At 48.4% G+C, this 18161-nt stretch overlaps 1 protein-coding gene and 1 long non-coding RNA gene across 3 annotated transcripts; both read left to right on the top strand.

Moving 5' to 3' along the window:
* Positions 1 to 140: 140 nt before the first annotated feature.
* Positions 141 to 4963, top strand: 2610035F20Rik (RIKEN cDNA 2610035F20 gene). The gene is made up of 5 exons (NR_045046.1): positions 141 to 437; positions 738 to 892; positions 2163 to 2347; positions 3651 to 3949; positions 4751 to 4963. It is a non-coding gene; the product is annotated as an RIKEN cDNA 2610035F20 gene (long non-coding RNA).
* Positions 4964 to 9681: 4718 nt separating this feature from the next.
* Zic5 (zinc finger protein of the cerebellum 5) lies at positions 9682 to 16180 on the top strand. Of its 2 annotated transcripts, none has more exons than NM_022987.3 (2): positions 9682 to 11448; positions 15565 to 16180. In NM_022987.3, exons 1-2 carry the CDS (start codon positions 10023 to 10025, stop codon positions 16005 to 16007), a joined length of 1869 nt encoding a protein of 622 aa, NP_075363.1. In that variant the 5' UTR covers positions 9682 to 10022; the 3' UTR covers positions 16008 to 16180. The 2 variants fall into 2 exon arrangements, with proteins under 2 accessions (NP_075363.1, XP_006519420.1); XM_006519357.4 differs by lacking the exon at positions 15565 to 16180 and adding an exon at positions 11609 to 11681 and having other exon boundaries at positions 9869 to 11448.
* Positions 16181 to 18161: the final 1981 nt, after the last annotated feature.

Below are 18161 nucleotides of genomic sequence, written 5' to 3'. Positions count from 1 at the left end.
GAGGGCGGGCGGGAGGAGGGAGCGGAGGGAGGTGTGGGGAGCGGAGGAGAGGGGGGCCGCCGGAGGGCGAGCTCAGCGCCGCGGCCCCCACCCCTGCGCGCCCCCGCGCGCGCACGCACGCACGCACTCACTCGCTAGCTGCCTTGTACTGCCGGCGGACCAGGAGCCTGGCTGAGATCAGCGGCATCCGCCGAATGAAGTCAACGCGGCTGCGGGGCCACAGTGCCCTAGGGCAGTGGCTGTGCGCACACAAGCTGGCAGGGAGCGGACAGCAACAAGCTCCGCCAGCCCCAGAGCCTGGCGCACCCGCCGCTCCACCTGATCTCCGCAGGGGCGCTGGGCAGCCGGGAGGAGGAGGCTAGGCGTCGAGTCCACGGCGCTCTCGGGTGGCCGCTCCCTCCCCCGAGGCCTTGCTCACGCCGCCCAGAGCGCTGCCGGTATTGTTCGGCTTCGCGGTTGCTGCGGGGGTTTAGCCCTCTTGGCCCTCCGAGCTTGGCATTGGCGACGCCCGGAGTAGTAAACTTGCAGCGGTCACGAATTCCCCTAGATGAAGGAAACGGGCGCGTCGTCCCCTCTTTCTTTAAGTTGGGCTGGAGGAGGAGGGAGGGGGAGGAGCAGGGGAGGGGGGGACTGTGGGAGGGGAGAAGGCGAGGAGGGGGAGGGGAGCAGGGTGAGGCTAGTCTGAAAAACAATAACAACAATAAAAAAGTGTTCTCTGGTTCTCCCCCTTCCTCCAGCCGATCTGTTCTGGGCGCTAGTCCGGGAATGAGTGCTCGCATCAGCGAGGACAGAGCGAAGTCCTCGGCACAAGCAAATGCTAGGAGGCCAACACGAGTTCTTCCTCTCTCGCGGCTGCAGTGGGCAGCCTTCGCCACCGCCTCTGTTTATTTCGGTGGGCGCTGAGGCCGCAGCAGCAGCCTTTTATTTTTTTATTTTTTGTCCCCTCCTTTTCCTCTCCCCTCCCCCGCGTACCCGCCGGGTCTCCCGCCCGGGTATCCCTCCCTCCTTATCCAAGGCTCGGCCTCCTGGTCACACCGCCCCTTTAACGGGGACTCCCGCCCATCCCGCCCTCCAGAAACCGCTATTGGCCATCACGGCCTCGTCAATCCTTCGCCCAGCCCGCCCCACCTTCCCTGAGCCCCGCTTGGGTTGTGCAGCTGCAGCAGCGGCCCAACGCACCCATAGACTGGGCCTGCCAGCATGCAGGGTTTCGTTCGCGCGTCTGGCTCTGTGGCTCCCGTCACCAGCCGGCTAATTCAAGAGTTCAGCTGCGAGCCTAACGCGGTGCCAGGTCTATGGGTCTTGTCCCCTTCCGCCCGATCCTGCTCCCGTATACTTTGTCAGAGGCCACCAACTCCCCAGAGATTGCATCCACTACCAAAGTACACCGAAAAATCCGGGAACTCTAGTCCAAAGCACCCTTAGCTATAGAGTCACCAAGCCCGAGACCCTGAGGGAGCGAAGAGACTTTTCCTGACAAGGACAGGTCTTTCCCAGTCTGGACAGGCACTCTACTTTCTCCATTCTCACCTTGACCAATTTGCTTTGAGGCGTTAAAGCGTGGATGAAGGATGGTGGACACAGATAGTCAAACTTATCCCTTCTTTCCACTCCCTGGACATTCGTCTATACACCGCCCCCATCCCAGGCGGTGGTCCCCACCTGCCCCTGGGCGCACTTAGCTCACCCCTGCCCCCACCCCATCCCCACCTCCCCACCCCCCGCCCTGGCCGCTCATGTTCAGCTCAGATTACAGGAGTAAACTAGGCAGCAGACCCTGAGGGGCAGTTTAGACGTCATTTAAAGACAGTGTCTCCCTCCGGGTGGATACCTCCTGACCCGGTCCACAGCCACATTGGTTCTGGAAGTGGAATGCCCAGAATCAAGCAAGGTTTAGGCCTTAATTTGGCTGTTGCCGTATCAGAATCAGGGCCTCAGAAAAAATAAACTGTGGGGCTTACGGTAAGTGTCACTCTTTGGTGAAGCCACCGCAAAGCTTCCCAAGCGCCGCCCTCGAACCCAGGCTGGCTTCCCACTAAGAACATGGCTGTCCCACCGCCCTCAGATTGGTAAGAGGTAATGGGAAAGGGAATTGCGGGCCAAGAGTTTGGGGAAGTGTAAAGGTTCAGCCCGTGACCATCGTCTTCCTTCACCTTTCGCAGGCCTGAGAACTGCTTTTATTAATAAATCTCTGGAAACTGAGATAAAATTCGCGCAAGAGAATAACAACATACTTCGAAATTTATATTGAAATGAAATCACCAAAAACGCTGGAAGAAGACTCTTGTTGAGATTTGCTGCAATGAATATGAGCTCCTGCCTGATCAAACAACCTCTCAAACCTTAGGTGGGTCTGGCTCAACTGTTGGAGCCAACCTTTCTACCAAGGCTCCCTCTGTTTCCTCCGTGTTCCCCATTCCTTGGTAAGGGGGACGGGAGAAACGACCACAAGAAAAAGGCATCTTGACCGAAATCATGAGCTTTCCTAGAAGCTGGAGAGAGGAAATGGTCCTCTTTCCTCCCATTCCCCTACCTCAAAGGGCAGAAGCTACACTGGCCTGCTAGACCGCAGGGGGAGGGGAGGGGGGAGAGATGGAAAATATCTAAGCAGAAAGGCTTCAATCCATTTATTTTAAAAGCCTGCCTAATTCAGTCTTTCACATTTGCTTGCCTTATTTAGCAATTTATACTGAAAAGTGCATGTATTGGTTTGCTCTAAAAATACTACCACTCCCAATTTTTTTTTTTAACCTAAGATTGGTTGTGAGAATAACAGCCTTGCTACCCAAAGACCTTATTTCCTTCTTTCAAGCCCTCACACTTGTAGGTTTTCCTCTTCTACCACTTCCTCACCCCCCTCCCCACTCTTCCTTTCCTCTCTTTTTTGACCTATTCTCTCCTTTCGCTTTGATTTCTTCTTTGCTGAGCCCGCAATTCAGGATGGCGCGGCTGGGCGCTGGATTCGAGGGCCGAGCGTTAGGGCAGATGCCTTAATTCCCGCCGGAGAGCTCGCCGGCTGGGCCCTCCTGGCTATTCTTTCCCAGCTCCAGTTCTCCTCTCACTGCAGGAAACAGAGGAGCTGAACCAAGTTCAAAGTCATGTCTCGGTCCCCTCTTTCAGAAGTGTTTTATTTCTCTGCAAACCAGAAGAAGAAGAAGGAAAAAAAAAAAAAAAAAAACCTTTTCCTTCTTGACAGTTTTTTTTTTTTTAAGGAAGGAGAGGAAAAAGCGAGGGCAAGAACAAGTGTGTGTGTGTGTGTGTGTGTGTGTGTGTGTGTGTGTGTGTGTGTGTGCCTGTGTGTGCCTGTGTGTGTGTGTGTGCGCGCGCGCGCGCGTGTGTGTGTGTGTGTGCGCGCGCGCGCGCGTGTGTGTGTGTGTGCGCGCGCGCGCGCTTGCGAGAACGCGCAAAGGCTTTCAGGACTATTGCCTCAAAAGTAGACTCAGGTTCCTTAGCGGAAGGAAGGAAGGAAGGAAGGAAGAAAGGAAGGACAGAAGGAAGGAGTGAAGGCAGGCAGACACTGAGCAAATCATTTTTTTTCCAACAGGTTTCTAGAAAGGCTGCTCTGTCAAACTTCCCAAACCGGTAACTGTCAACGCTTGGAAGCCAGTTCTTTCTTTGTTAAGTTTCCCCAAATTGTTCTTTTCAAACAGGGCAAAACCTGCACTGGGCAAAACCTCAGCTTGTGGCTGAGAAGGATATCCGCCACAGGGCTCCTGGCAAGGGTACATTTCCCGGCGAGTGAAGAGAACCAAGGCTTGATCAAAAATTCGTGGTGTGTTTACAAGAAGAAAAATAAGGGATGAGGTGAAGCAAATTCCACAAACATCCCAGCAATCATGAGCAACTCCTTTTGAATGGTGTCTACTGTGATCTCTTATAGCGTGATGTGCACATACATACAGAAGAATAAATGCATTGCACTTCACCCACTGTGTTCTCACACACAAAGGTATACATTGTGGGAAAGGAGACACCAAATACAAACAACTTGGCTATCCACTGAATATATTATTGTGACTCTTGGCCCCAGTAACACTCCAATTTTTTTCCCTTAAAGAAAGGTGTAAAAATGGGGGAGAGAAGCTGTGAAGAAGAGTATGTAATACATTGTAGCTTAGGCCAAAATAATAACTAACATAATAATAATTTCCTTTTCTACAAGAGTTCTAGCACCACCTCCATCTAGCACCACCTCCATCTATATTAGAGGCAAAAATCCAACAAGATAATCAACAGGATATTAAGTTGAAGGTTACTTTTGATTCTGCTTTCTCAGCTATTACTGAGTTGGGTGACCCCCTGATACATGAAAGACCACATGTGTGCTCTGGGAAGCCCCCTCTATAAAACCCACATAGAACAAAAGCCTTTTGACATGACTTTAGAAAGGTATAATGTAAGAGGAGAGGAAGTTGTGAAAATCCTAGCCAAAGCTGTAACTGTTAAATAACATTAGGAAGGAGGCTATGAGAAGATCTCATAAGATAAAGCTCTTCCATGGCTTTGTATCTTTTCTCTTTATAATTAAACTCTGTAGTTCGAGCGGATTAAAAAAAAAAACCTCAATATAAAATATGTGCCCACCAGTAGTTTATTGACAGAGATGAAAATACTTTTGTACTTGTCAGAAAAGGGGAGAAGAAGCTAGAAGAACCCAGCCCACCCCCACCCTCCCATACTGGGTGACAGAAATTGTGATTTTGGAAAAAGAAAACTAATTTTCCTTGCTTCATCTCCTCTTTTTTGATAGGAATGTTTTCCATGTTGAAAAGAAAAACCCAGCCAAAACAACAATAAAAAGAATCAACACAAAAATCCAAAATCCAGGAGGCTCTAGTTTATGGGAACAGGAATGCATTTAATTATTTCAAAGATTGTTACCTTTGGGCTTGTGGGCAAACCTAGGGATTGAATACTGTCTACAAACAAGCAGCTTTCCAATAAAGTGCAGTATTATTGCAGTAGACTTTGTAATACAATTTATGCTGTCATTCATAAATAATAATGCCATATGTCAACCATATTGCTTACACAAGTAAAAGCATCAATGTGTCACTATTTGATTTATCTCAACAGCTTCTCTAAATATGAAGTGTAGATACTGAAAGGGATGCTGTTTTGTGGGGGAACAACATTCAAATTTTGAAATACATATCTGCATTGAAGCTTCTACTCTCATCGTTATCTGACTTCTAAGAGAGTCAAGGATGAGAGATGAAGAAAAGTTCATTTCAGACCTAAAAAAACAAAAAATTAGTCTGTTGTGTACCTTGGCCATGTAAAACATTTTGTGACTCTTACTTGGACCGTCTGAGTATATTTTGAGATATATCGATGTGTTTCTCAAGAAATTCCCAATCAGAATGGTCAAATGAAGGTCAAAGGTTTTCTCAAACAACCTCTATCTTTAATTGTAAAAATAATTTTGAACCAAATGGGAATATTTGATCACAGGCATATTTTACACAACTTATCTTTGGTACTGTAAAAGTAAGCTCCCCCCCCCCCCAACAGCTTTTCAATGCAAACGTCAAGTGGCTATAGGATTGGGCCAGTTCTTTACTATCTAAAGGATTTGAACAAGACACACACACACCACTCCACCCCCAACCCAGCATTTTGGTCTCAGGAACGTTCGTCTCCCCAGCCTTATCATACCCTTGAATGTGTGACAGGGATCATAAACCTTAGCATAAAGTACATTTTTAGCTACCCCTTGCACCACACGAGTCCGTAGACCCTGATGTTTCTGAGTTCAGGAGGAATGGGAAAGAGGCAATCCTCAGAGAAATGCTCAGAGGTCTGCAAGTTGCCACTGGATGATTTTGAGCACCAAGGTCTCTGAGCCCAATCGTAGCCCCCGTGCCAGATTAATCTCAGTCGCGAGGACGCCAGAGTGAAGAATCTGGCCCCTGTCGGAAAAGGATGGGGCGAGCGTGTCCAGAAGAGTTGACTTTAGACTTTGCTGACTCCATCCAGACCTTCCTGTCTTGGATGTGATGTAGTAAAATCCCTGGAACCCACAGTCGTCATCTCTTCCTGCCTGGACAGAGCTCCGCTAAAACGAAGATTTGCTGGTCCGTTTGCCTTGCTGGCTCCAGCTTGTAGAAAAATCTTGGTGGACTATCACTACCATCCCTAGTGTCTCACAGCAATTTCCACCCTGCGTGGCTTAAGCACCCCTGGGCACTCCCGCCCAGTTTCTACTGTCCTCCATGTGTGCCCCGTTCGCCCTTGAACCCGTCTCGGGCTTAACCTGAAGGGCCTTAGACTTTACAAATCCAACCGGCACTTAGCCCTTCCGCAAGGAGGCCGCTTCTCAGAAACCACGCGGGACTGGCGAGTTGTAAAGCAATTGCAAGGGCAATAAAAAAGGCATCTCGGTGGGTCTCCCCAGTTCCTTTCTTGTTCACCCCCGTCCCCCAAATGTCTCCCCCCCCCCCACCGCCCGCCCTCTTGGAGAAACAATCAAACAAAGGCTCAAAAGCCAGGAAATGTCCAATTCACTTCCCTTAGAGCTTATTAATTGCCCACACCCATCGTAGGAAACTTGACTGTGTTAAGTGAGGCACGGACAGCACCTGGAACTGGGAGACACAGCCCTCCCTCCCGACAGCGGGAAGCCAGCCTCAGAATCCCCGAGCACCAAGTTCTGTGGCCTTTAGGAAGCTAAGCAGCAGCGTGGCTATCGGGTTCTAGCCAACTGGGGATTGTCTGTGCCTTCCACCTCCCCGCGTCTTTGTTTGGGGAGCTGAAAAGATGTTGGGGTTCCTAGAGCAAACGTGAGGTCTGTAAATCCACGGGCCCCAAAGCTCTTGTTGCCTCCAGCACCGATATTTCCAAGGTTTGCTCTGCCTTCATACAAGGGCCTCTACAGCACAAAGTGCAGATTAGGGCACAGGTTTGGGAAAGTGGTCCTAAAGACCAGTTCCACCATCAGAATAGGCTAGTTCCACAGAAAAGGACAGAATTTGCATGAATACATCTATCACTCCCTGCTTTGGAAACCAGTACATTATTCACTTCAACGCTCTGGAAATTGTTGTTTTTTTAGGAAGTGTCTAAGACAGTTATCGTGTCCTTAGAAAGTCGGGATTTAAGTGCGTTTCGGCTGGCTCCCAAACAGCTGGAAAAAGAAACAGCGCACCTGGGGTCAGGCAGGTCATCACAATAACAAAAAGGGCGTCTACAAAATAAAAAGCCCTTTTATAAAGCAAGGCAATTCCGGAAATCCACAGTGAGCCTTCCTGATGACCAAGTAGCTAGGCCTATTCTCAGGTTTAATTGGCAGGCGGTTTATTGGCGCCTTATTGGTGGTGATTGAAATTTTGCTCCCCAGCCCTTTCTTTTAAGAATTAGCATCTCAAGTCGATTTACCTGAGTCAATTATCTTTTTAGGGTCTGGGTTTGGTCATGAATTTGAATATTCATTCAACTCACTTTGTAAATATTCCCTTTCTAGTCACCCACCCAAATCTCTGTTATTTTCTAAGAAAGTAATTTCTTTCTTTCTTTTCTTTCTTTTTAAGGCTCCCATAAAAAGAAATTGATTAGGGAGCTATATTTGAATTAAGACATATTAAATCGATGACAGATACATATCATGCTGTGTTTAACAAGAGTTGTACAAGGAGGCGGGTTCCAGATTCCACACAGCCCTGCTGTAGCATTATTCACATTTTTTACAGCCTTTCCTTCATGCCTCCACCCATTAAGCCATTACATTTCAGCAATTCAATAAAACAAAGCAGTTATAATTTTGACAAAAAGCTATTTTGAAGGGGCTGAAGGTACCCATTTTATTGCACAATAAAATTGCTCAAATGGTCTATATTATAAACTAGGTTGCACTTATTTTCTTTATTCACTTTTTGGGTTTGTTTTGTTTTTGCTGATAACCTGCAGGAGTGAACTCAGAACTGCCATTACTGCTGACATGGATGTTCATTGCCAAGAGGTTGGAATAAAGGAAAATCATTTGAAATGTCCTTCAAGGAAACGAAGACAGTGGTAGTAATTCCCAACATGACACTCCCTTTATATACTATCTATGCAGATGGTACTGTGCTCCACCAACCTTCCTATGTCTGGCTCGAGATGTTTAAATCTCCCAAACAAGTTATCATCAAAGAATTCTCCTTCCCAAATATAGATGTGGATTTGATCACTGACACTGCGTGTGTGTGTGTGTGTGTGTGTGTGTGTGTGTGTGTGTGTCTTTCTACTTATGCCCTTTGCATTTTCCCTAGATTTTAACTTCACTTACAATAAAAGAAAAAGGCATTTGGAATGTGATGGCATGATTGTCTTTGTTTGCTTGTCAGCTTTATAAGAGAAATGGCATTCCCAAGGTTCATAGGGAGACTACTTTCTGCAGATGGCTCACACCGATGTCAATGGCACTCGCAAATCAACTCTTTTGAAATAATACTTATTTCTTTTGAGGACTATGATCTGATGACAGCTTTGGGGGTGGTTGATCTTTCGTACTGCAAATGAATTAAGCTTAAGTATGGTATCTTGCGTTCCTGTCCCCCCCCTTCCACTCACCCCATACTCCACCTCCAGATGTGTATGGGGTCACATCCGACTCCTATTGCTACTTTATAATTTAATTGAAGGTAGCAAAAATATTTTTGCTCGAATTTGAGCATTTTAGAACATCACAAGATTAAGAATATTTTATTTTTAAACAACAGAGGACACTTTGGGAGATTGAAATTCCGAATCAATGAGGTCTCAGGGACAGCATTCAAAAACCTGGGCCATAGGATCCTAGTTTTTAAATGATTTTCAAGCATGGCATTTCAGTTTAAGGAGGAAGTTTATTTTATTAATAAATAAAGACTAGATACTTATTTTTTAACTATTGTATTTGGTCTATTCTAGCTTGTGGTCCTTTCAGAGAAACCGAGGCACATATGTGGCATGCGTTCTGGGCAAGGAGGAATTTTGCTTAAAAAGACATCTCCTATTTAAAGGCTTACACTTAGGAGAGTAGCCATTGGGCCTTCCCTGACACTGTATCTCTCTGAGAGGCAAAAGTTCGAACCGCACCCCACCCCGCCCACCTCCTCCTCCGTGAGCTCTAATTGGGAGTAGCAGATCTAGAACCCACTCGTAGTGTGAGGTTAGGTCCTCTGAACCATGTCGAATCCATGAGCTAAAAAGTCTAAGCAAGACTGTTCCTTTGGGGAAAGATTTATTATATATTATTTTGACTTTGGTAGTTTGCCGCGCTCCATCAAATTGTTTTGTGACCAATATAGTTTAATAATTGTCCTTATTACACCTACAGTCTGCACTCCACGTGGGCCCAGGGACAGACAGAGTCCATTTGATAAGTTTTTGGCACCGCTACAAATGCGATGGTCATTCAGTGCAGATGCATCCAGAGATTATCCAAGAGAAGAAGTAGAAAGAGTTCAAGTGAGTTCTTCATCTTCTTCCACCACCCCCCCCCCCAACCCCTGCCCCCTCGCTTTACCCCTGGTGGGGAGGTCCCATGACCTCTCTCATTCCCGTCCACTTTGGCACGGAGCTAGCAGACGCTCTGCGCCAGGCAGGTCGACCCGGAGACTGGCATTCGAAGGGGACTGAGCCCGGCGGCCAAGTGCAAACTTTCTGCAAGGGAAACTTAGGCATCTCAGGGGAAGCCGGGATGCAGAGCTCCAGGGGAAGAGGGGGCACGAAGTGAAAGCACAGGCGGTGTGGTACACGGGGGCGGTTTCCCGCTGGGCCCAGAGCCTGAACCAGAGCCAATCGCGCAGCCGAGGCAGCTGCCAATCACACGGCTCCCTCCAATCCCACCCGTGCCATTTCCAAAAACTCGGTCCCACTGTGCAGCTCAAATGTGGTGTTCACTCTGCCAATCGCTGGAGGATAGAGTGGGGACAAGAATAAGCAGCTAGGAGGCCCGGACACAAGAAGTTAAAGAGCCCCTAATATATACATGTTTTTGAAGGCGGGCAGAGGGGGAAAAAGTCCCCCCAGTGAGGGTCCATGGGCCTGATTGTATAGTTATGATGGAGCCCCCTTTGAGCAAGAGGAACCCGCCAGCGCTGAGATTAGCGGATTTGGCAACGGCTCAGGCCCAACAGCTTCAGAATATGACAGGCTTCCCGGTGCTGGTCGGCCCGCCCGCCCACTCCCAACGCCGCGCGGTCGCCATGCACCTCCACCCGCGGGACCTAGGCACTGACCCCGGCGTAGCCAGCACTGCGCTCGGACCCGAGCACATGGCACAGGCCAGCGGGCAGGGCCCCTGTCCTCCTTCCCAGGGGCTCCCCGGGCTGTCCCAGGTTCCCGCACCAGCCGCCCGCTCCGTGGCCTCAGGGACTCACCCAGGCGCCCGCACCCACCCCGACGGCGGGGGCAGCAGTGGCGCGCAGGCCTCGGCGCCCCCGCCTCCAGCCCCTCCTCTTCCTCCCTCCCAGTCCTCCTCTCCCCCTCCCCCGCCTCCTCCTCCTCCTGCCCTCTCGGGCTACACTGCCACCAACAGTGGCGGCGGCAGCAGCAGCGGCAAAGGCCACAGCAGGGACTTCGTCCTCCGGAGGGACCTTTCCGCCACGGCCCCCGCGGCGGCCATGCACGGGGCCCCGCTCGGAGGGGAGCAGCGGTCCGGCAGCAGCTCCCCCCAGCACCCGACCCCACCTCCCCACCCGGCCGGGATGTTCATCTCGGCCAGCGGCACCTACGCGGGCCGGGACGGCGGCGGCTCCGCGCTCTTTCCCGCGCTGCACGACTCTCCCGGGGCTCCCGGTGGCCACCCGCTAAACGGCCAGATGCGCCTTGGGCTGGCGGCCGCCGCGGCGGCTGCGGCCGAGCTTTACGGCCGCGCCGAACCACCCTTCGCTCCGCGCTCAGGGGACGCGCACTATGGGGCGGTGGCGGCCGCCGCGGCCGCCGCCCTGCACGGCTACGGAGCCGTGAACTTAAACCTGAACCTGGCTGCGGCAGCGGCGGCCGCAGCGGCCGCGGGGCCCGGGCCCCACCTGCAACACCACGCGCCGCCCCCGGCGCCACCGCCGGCGCCCGCGCCGCACCCGCACCACCCCCACCTCCCGGGGGCGGCCGGGGCCTTCCTGCGCTACATGCGGCAGCCAATCAAGCGGGAGCTCATCTGCAAGTGGCTGGACCCAGAGGAGCTGGCCGGTCCGCCGGCGTCCGCGGACAGCGGCGTCAAGCCCTGCTCCAAAACTTTCGGCACCATGCACGAGCTGGTGAACCACGTCACAGTGGAGCACGTGGGCGGCCCGGAACAGAGCAGCCACGTCTGCTTTTGGGAGGACTGTCCGCGCGAGGGCAAGCCCTTCAAGGCCAAGTACAAGCTCATCAACCACATCCGCGTGCACACCGGCGAGAAGCCCTTCCCCTGCCCGTTCCCGGGCTGCGGCAAGGTCTTCGCGCGCTCCGAGAACCTCAAGATCCACAAGCGCACTCATACAGGTGGGTGTCTGTCCCCGGCCGCCGCCGCCACCGCCTCGCCTTCTGTTCGCTTTCATTTTTCCCTCCTTCTGCTACTTCTCCGCAGACGTATGACCCGGACATGTGACTTCTTTTTTTTTCTTCTTCTCCCTCCCCCCCCCTTTTTTTTTCTATGAATAAGTAATTCAATAACACACACGGGCCCCGCGCTGGCCTCCCTTTCGGCGGAGTCTCCAGCGTGCCCGCAGCCCCTCGGCCGGGACCCGCAACGCGCTCCAGCCGCCGCCGCCCTGCCGGGAACAGCAACAGCAGCATCAAGGCACTCAGGACGGTCCGCAGTCCCCACGCCCCGAGCCCCGGGAGGTCCGGAGGGCCTTGGGGAAGGGAACCTTGGCTACCGTCACCCGGTAGCACCTCCCTTCTTCCACGGGACGCGGGCCTTGCTGGACCGCCGCGTTGCCGAGATACAGCGTGGGAGGGGCGCATGGGTTTGGCTATGTTTTGTAGGCTGGTCAGAGCGGCCTCACCCGTGAAGAGAGGTCCTGGGGCCGGTTGAGGAAGGTCTGAGGGAGAGACCTGGGACCCTAGGAAACTCTAGCTTTTCACTCGAGGTCTGACATACACTCTCATACTAATTCATACATTCCTGACCTCGTGCACACACTCGTGTGACACCACGACCTCCCTTGCACATTTGTCCTCACTCAACACTTCATTTACATATCTTCACGCACCGACTCACACACGGTCCACAGGCTTTAGTTACATTGTGTTGGGCACTGGAGAAGTTGGCTTCTGTCTTTTAAAAGAAGGTTCTAGACCCCAGAGAGGGTGCTTTCCCCGGATCTGTAAGACCTCTGTGGAACTTGGGGAGAACTCTTAACTCCATGAGGTTCCTCCTCTTATTCTGCCCCACGTCGGGGATCCGTGGGTCTGGTGAAGGAGGCTGAGGCGTTGGGCCATAGAGGCATGGGCCCTGTTGGTCCTGTAGAACGCGCGATCGCGCCCGGCTAATGTGGAGGGCGAGTGTAGTCGAGATTTATATGATGGGAAATATTACTCCTCGGAGGACACTTAGGTAACCTGAGTTTACATTCAGTAATCACTTGACTGATTTATCGGCGCATCTGGGACTGGAACGCAAAGGCAACCCCCAAGCACAGGCCCTTACACAGGCCACTGGCCTGAGGCCTTTATGAGAGCAGCCTGGTTGAGGTGGTCTTAGCCTACAGCCTTGCTCTTGAAGCCCTAAAACTTAAAGGCTTCCCTCTGACCTGCAGGATCGGCTAGAAGTTTTCCTTACAGGCCTCCCCACCCCACCCCCACCCCGCCCCCTTCCTTTTCCCTAACTCGGATCAGTTCTTAGTTTCTTTACTAAAGGGAAAGTTCCCTGGAGACTCTTTTCGCTTAAAAAAACAAAAACAGACCAGTTGCATGCTCTGTGCTCAATGCTTTCAATACTTTGAGCAAGCACCTAAGGGCAAAGGGAACTTTTAAATACAGTGCAGGGCAGGACGTTTTGGGCCCTCTCCACTTTCCCAGGCCTCTGGAGAAGAATGGACCTTAACCGAGGAGGCTGGTGGCAGCTGACCAAGAAGAATTTGACTGACTTACTCGAATCATGGCTTTTGGGTTTTCACAGGACATGTTGCCCTCTGACCCGATCCGGAACAGCAAGTGGTAGAGGGGACCTCGCGGCAGGATATTTCTTTCTGATTCCAGATAGGGGGGGTGGTTCCATTTCTTGTTCCTGCTCCTACAGGTTGCATGGACCCTTCCAGGTGGAGCTTGTGGGGTGCCCCTCGAGGGGGGTGCTGGCACCTCCGGATTCAGTTCATAGCGTGCCTAGTGTTTGGCTGTCCTGGGACTTTCTGAGCCAGTGGGCATTGTATCCAGAGAGAGACCTTTTCTGCTTCCTTCCCTGCCTTCCATACTGCCTTCCCATAACTTCGGGGTTATCTAGGATCCTAGAACAGATGGATCAAAGGACTAATCCCCAGGCCACTCCTGAAGGCCTGTTTCCTGACCCACGTGCCCTCAGCTGCATTTATAACCTGTCTCTAGCTGGTGTCTAGAGGGAGTGGCAACATCTAGGCAGTATCCACACTACTTTTTCCTACAAGCACCAAGTCTCCAAAACTCTTCATAGTTCAGTTCTGACATGACCCTTCTGGCAGTGTCTGTAAGGTAAACACTAGGATCACCCAGCCTTTCTGGTTAGGCCCCTAAACAGCGTGGGTTGTTCAATTATATCTAGCTTCTTCTTTTTTTTTTTTTTTTTTTTTTTTTTTAATTTTCTCCTCTGCCACTGTTCTTTATGCCCTAACTTCTACCTTGCTTTCCCCTCCTTATCCCCTGAGTCCTGCTGCTCTTTCTCCAGCGTCATGGAGGAACCAGACATATTTAAAACACTTATTTTTTTCTAAGCCAAGATATGGCAGCTGCTCAGAAACATGAGAAATTTGAAATGTAGTGTATTTGCTTAGCGTGAATAAAACCACTTAAGCCTCCATATTGAAGGGAGGATTAGAAGTATAAATATAAATGCATATAATACATATTTAGAAGGACAGTATATTAAATAGGCTTACCATGAACTTACAGTGTAGCACAGAAATCCTGACATTCATATTCTGTTAGGAAAAGATTAATTTTGTTTTATTCCACTCAATTTGTGGAGAATTTGTAAATATTGTGATTAATGCTGTGAGTTGCATTTGCCTTCCACTCATAGGCTAATGTTGGAAGTACATTTCAAGAATAACTCATATTGTTTTTAAACAGTATTTCCAGTTAGTGAAAGTTATATTTCAGGCATTTTAAATTCTTTCAGTTTTGTTACATACTCTGGCATTGGAGCAGTTAACATTGATGAAATATGAAGAAAAAATAAGACCTCATTGAAATATTTGTATAGAGAAAATGAGATGATTAACCACAGAAATTTATCTACTGTTATATATTTTAAAATATTATACAAAACAAAGAACATTGCCTTGTGTTCTGTGTCTGAGCAGCTGCTGGGTTTTGTTTTGTTTTGTTTTAATCCTCTCAGTGGAACAAGAGAAAAATTCGTATGTAACAGTATTATGGGATGACTTATTTAGTTTTGGACCTGAATACATCAAGCTCGTAGATATCGAGGTGAGGGGTAAAACTCGGTTATAATAATCGGTTGTCTTCTCTTGTTTATAAGCCAAAGTGATGTGGCTAAATTTCCCTAGTTAACAGCTTACTAAGCAGTCTCACTTCTGGCCTTGTGTTTAAGGAATTGTGTTCCTGGAGCTGTTAGATAAATTGAACGAGGTGATAGGCCAAAAGACCTCAGTTTTTGTTTTTGTTTTTGTTTTTTAAATAGTTTAGCTTATTAAGGAGGGAAGAAAGCTGTCAGCATGAATTTCCTTAGGCACAAGGTACAGGCAGATCCTGCTGAGGGTGTACTTGGTAATGTCCACTCTGTCCTCTGTTACCATGCTCCCCCTCCTGTTAACGTGGGGTTCTAGGGATAGTTGGTAGGATAATGGCCTGACCTCTGTCCAGCCAGCCTTGTAAAAATCTCATGGTAGGACTGACCGTGTTTCACAGGTGTCTTTATTTCTGAGGCACAGAGGAGGGTCTGGTTTTCGCCTTCCTTTTACTCTTCATTGTCACCTTACTGTGCCCGAGCTGCTGTAAACTTAGTTTATTTATGTTTGTGTCTATTTTTCTTTCTCGTGGGTTCTCACTCTGCACTCATGGTTTTGGAAATAGAGTTTATCTCAATAGGGAGAATCTTTCCATTTGCATTTTCCTGTGTTCAGACCACAGGGAATGTGTGTGTGCAGGGGGTGGGGGGAGGGCATAGCATGGAGGCCCTTGGTGGCCTTCAGAGGTACATCCTGGACTTCATTCTGATCTCTCTGCTGCTCCAAGACCATCAGGTCCCTCACAAGCCAAGTCTAAACAAAGCCTTCAGGACAATAGACACAGGCCACTTCTTGAAGTGTCTCTTTCTTACCTACCTGGATATTATAGTAAGGAATAAAGCTGGAGGGTCTTCAGGAGTGCGGGGGATGCACCCCTAGTTCTAATCTAAGATTGCTTCAAATGAGAGGTCTCTGGGAAGCTATTGCTAACCTTTCCTATGTTTTGTTACAGGGGAAAAGCCTTTCAAATGTGAATTTGACGGTTGTGATAGGAAGTTTGCCAATAGCAGCGATCGAAAGAAACACTCCCATGTCCACACCAGCGACAAGCCCTACTACTGTAAGATTCGAGGCTGTGATAAATCGTACACCCACCCAAGCTCTCTGAGGAAGCACATGAAGATTCACTGCAAGTCCCCCCCACCTTCGCCTGGAGCTCTTGGCTACTCGTCGGTGGGGACTCCCGTGGGTGACCCTTTGTCCCCTGTGCTGGACCCAACCAGGAGTCGATCCAGCACTCTGTCCCCTCAGGTGACCAACCTCAATGAGTGGTATGTTTGCCAGGCCAGTGGGGCCCCCAGCCATCTCCACACACCTTCCAGCAATGGAACCACCTCTGAGTCTGAAGATGAGGAAATGTATGGGAACCCTGAAGTCATGCGGACGATACATTAGAATTATTATTAATAAGTGAGGTAGTAAGTGGCAGTCCTTGGACCATGTCCTAACCTGAAACAATGCTGAGCCTGAGACAAACTGGTGACTCAGACTTGCCACCGGGTCTAATTAGCCCTATTTATTCAGTATGAAACCCTATGGTGTTTGTACATTTAATTAATTTAATTAAGATATTTGGTTGTGGGTTGGTTTTTTTTTTTGTTTTGTTTTTCTTTTCTTTTCTTTTTTTCTTTCCTCTTTCTCCTAAAAGAAACAAACACAACCACAAAATAAAACAGGACCAGGGATGTAGCTCAGTGGTAGAGCACTTGCCTAGCATGCACAAGGCCCTGGGTTCAATCTCTAGCACTGGAGGGGGAAGTAATAGCAAATAAAAAGCAACCAAGTCGGACTTGTACATCGCAGGGGGACAGGCCTGGTGTCAGATTCTATCAAGGGAAGAGTGGAAAAATTGAGATATACACTGCCAATACAATTTGTGTGTGTGTGTGTGTGTGTGTGTGTGTGTGTGTGTGTGTGTATTAAAGGGGGGAAAAAGAATATTAAGTCAGAACTTAATACATCAACCAGGACCCCTCCATGTCCCAGAGTGCCTCTCAGAGGCCTTTGACACCATAATGAGGGCTGCTTTTGAGCCTTCTGGTAGAGACTTAATTCTGCAAAGGCTTCTTGATTGTAAAACACACACTTGCTGCATTGACAACAGATCCTGGACTGTACCTGTATCCAAAAGTCTTTGTATAACAATCAAACAAACAACTTTGGTTTCTAATACTTTATCACTTTAACTCCGCTGCTTTTATTATCAATCTCAATGTAACCTGATATTTTTATACAGGATTGTTCCTTCAGTATCTTGTGTGATTTTAAAAAAAGCAAAAACAAAAACCAAAAGTCAAGCCAAGTGCAGCCACCTTAAGATAGCTCCATATACCCTGCTACTGTGATTGTTCAAGCAGAAATGGAGAGAAGCTACTGAGACAGACAACTGGGAAACTGTGATCTTTTATAAACCAGAAGTAATTCAAGTGCTTTCTCTGTCCTCTGCTGGTTTGTGTTTTGATTTTAAATAGGGAATTTCAGATGCTGCCTCCTGGCTGTATCCAAACTTGTTGAGTAGTAAGGAGTTATGGTTTTGACCATAAGTTCTTTGGGATGCCAATAGGCACAGTGATGTCTGAGGAAGTGTTAGGGTACATCCTGTCCATTTTTAAAAGATTTAAAAAACAAAAGACAAAAAAAAACAAAAACAAAAACAAAAAAAATCAAAAAAACCAGGCCAACTCCTCTTTTATACTACTGTATTGACTTTTTTTTAAATAAAAAAAAAAAAGGTCTTTATTTTTAAATGCATTTCCTTTCATCTGTGCCACAAGGACTGAATCTTCCGTTTATAATGACATGTGAAGTGTATGGTTTATTTTACAAGAGGAGGAGTTGCTGTACATGTTAAAATTTTTAAAAGGTTTATAGTTAACCACCAAATGCTGATGAATGTGTGACCTTTGCCAGAGCTGTCAAGCCAGGACACAAAGGGTCAAGGACCTAGGACAATAACTCTTAGTCAGTTTATGTTCGGTTGGTACAACACATCTCCTGTGCAAACTGTAGTCCATCAGAAACACCATACACATATGCTAAAGGTACTAATTTATCCTCAGAGACCCTGAAGACACCCCCTCCCCCATGATTTGTAGAAATTTGTTTTGTGTGCTGTGAGTGGTTAATGTAGTCTTGTCCTTGTTAATAACTTGTCTGTGAATACTTTTATTTGTACAGTTTTTAATTAATTTATTTTTGGAGATCTTTTTCTGGAAGAGTTCAAAGCACACCAAAGAAATATATTATACATTTTGGCGAAAGATTGTCATTTATGATCCATTGTTTATTTAAGAAAAAAGAAAAGGAAAAGAAAGTGGGAAAATATAAAAATATATTTTTAAGCTTACTTGAATGGACAAGGTAATGTGAAAACTCGACTCTTCCTGCACGTCTTTTTGCCTCGTGTTATGAGATTATGTATAGTTTATAGGTATATTAGTACAGTGCATGGTGCTGTTACGTGGACACCTTTTAATGTTGTCTTCAGATTGTTACAGTAAATAGGAAACATGCAGACCTTCCTTTACAAAGAGAGAGACCTACAACTTG

This window comes from Mus musculus, chromosome 14 (genome assembly GCF_000001635.26).
Source record: "Mus musculus strain C57BL/6J chromosome 14, GRCm38.p6 C57BL/6J".
Classification (NCBI taxonomy): domain Eukaryota; kingdom Metazoa; phylum Chordata; class Mammalia; order Rodentia; family Muridae; genus Mus; species Mus musculus.
This window is presented reverse-complemented; position numbering and strand designations above follow the sequence as displayed.

What these genes read in the sequence shown, in the direction of transcription:
- Zic5 (NM_022987.3), top strand. Translation starts at nt 10,023, where the DNA reads ATGATGGAGCCCCCTTTGAGCAAGAGGAACCCGCCAGCGCTGAGATTA. An exon ending in CCACAAGCGCACTCATACAG is followed by an intron (nt 11,449 to 15,564) that starts GTGGGTGTCTGT and finishes GTTTTGTTACAG; the next exon opens with GGGAAAAGCCTTTCAAATGT.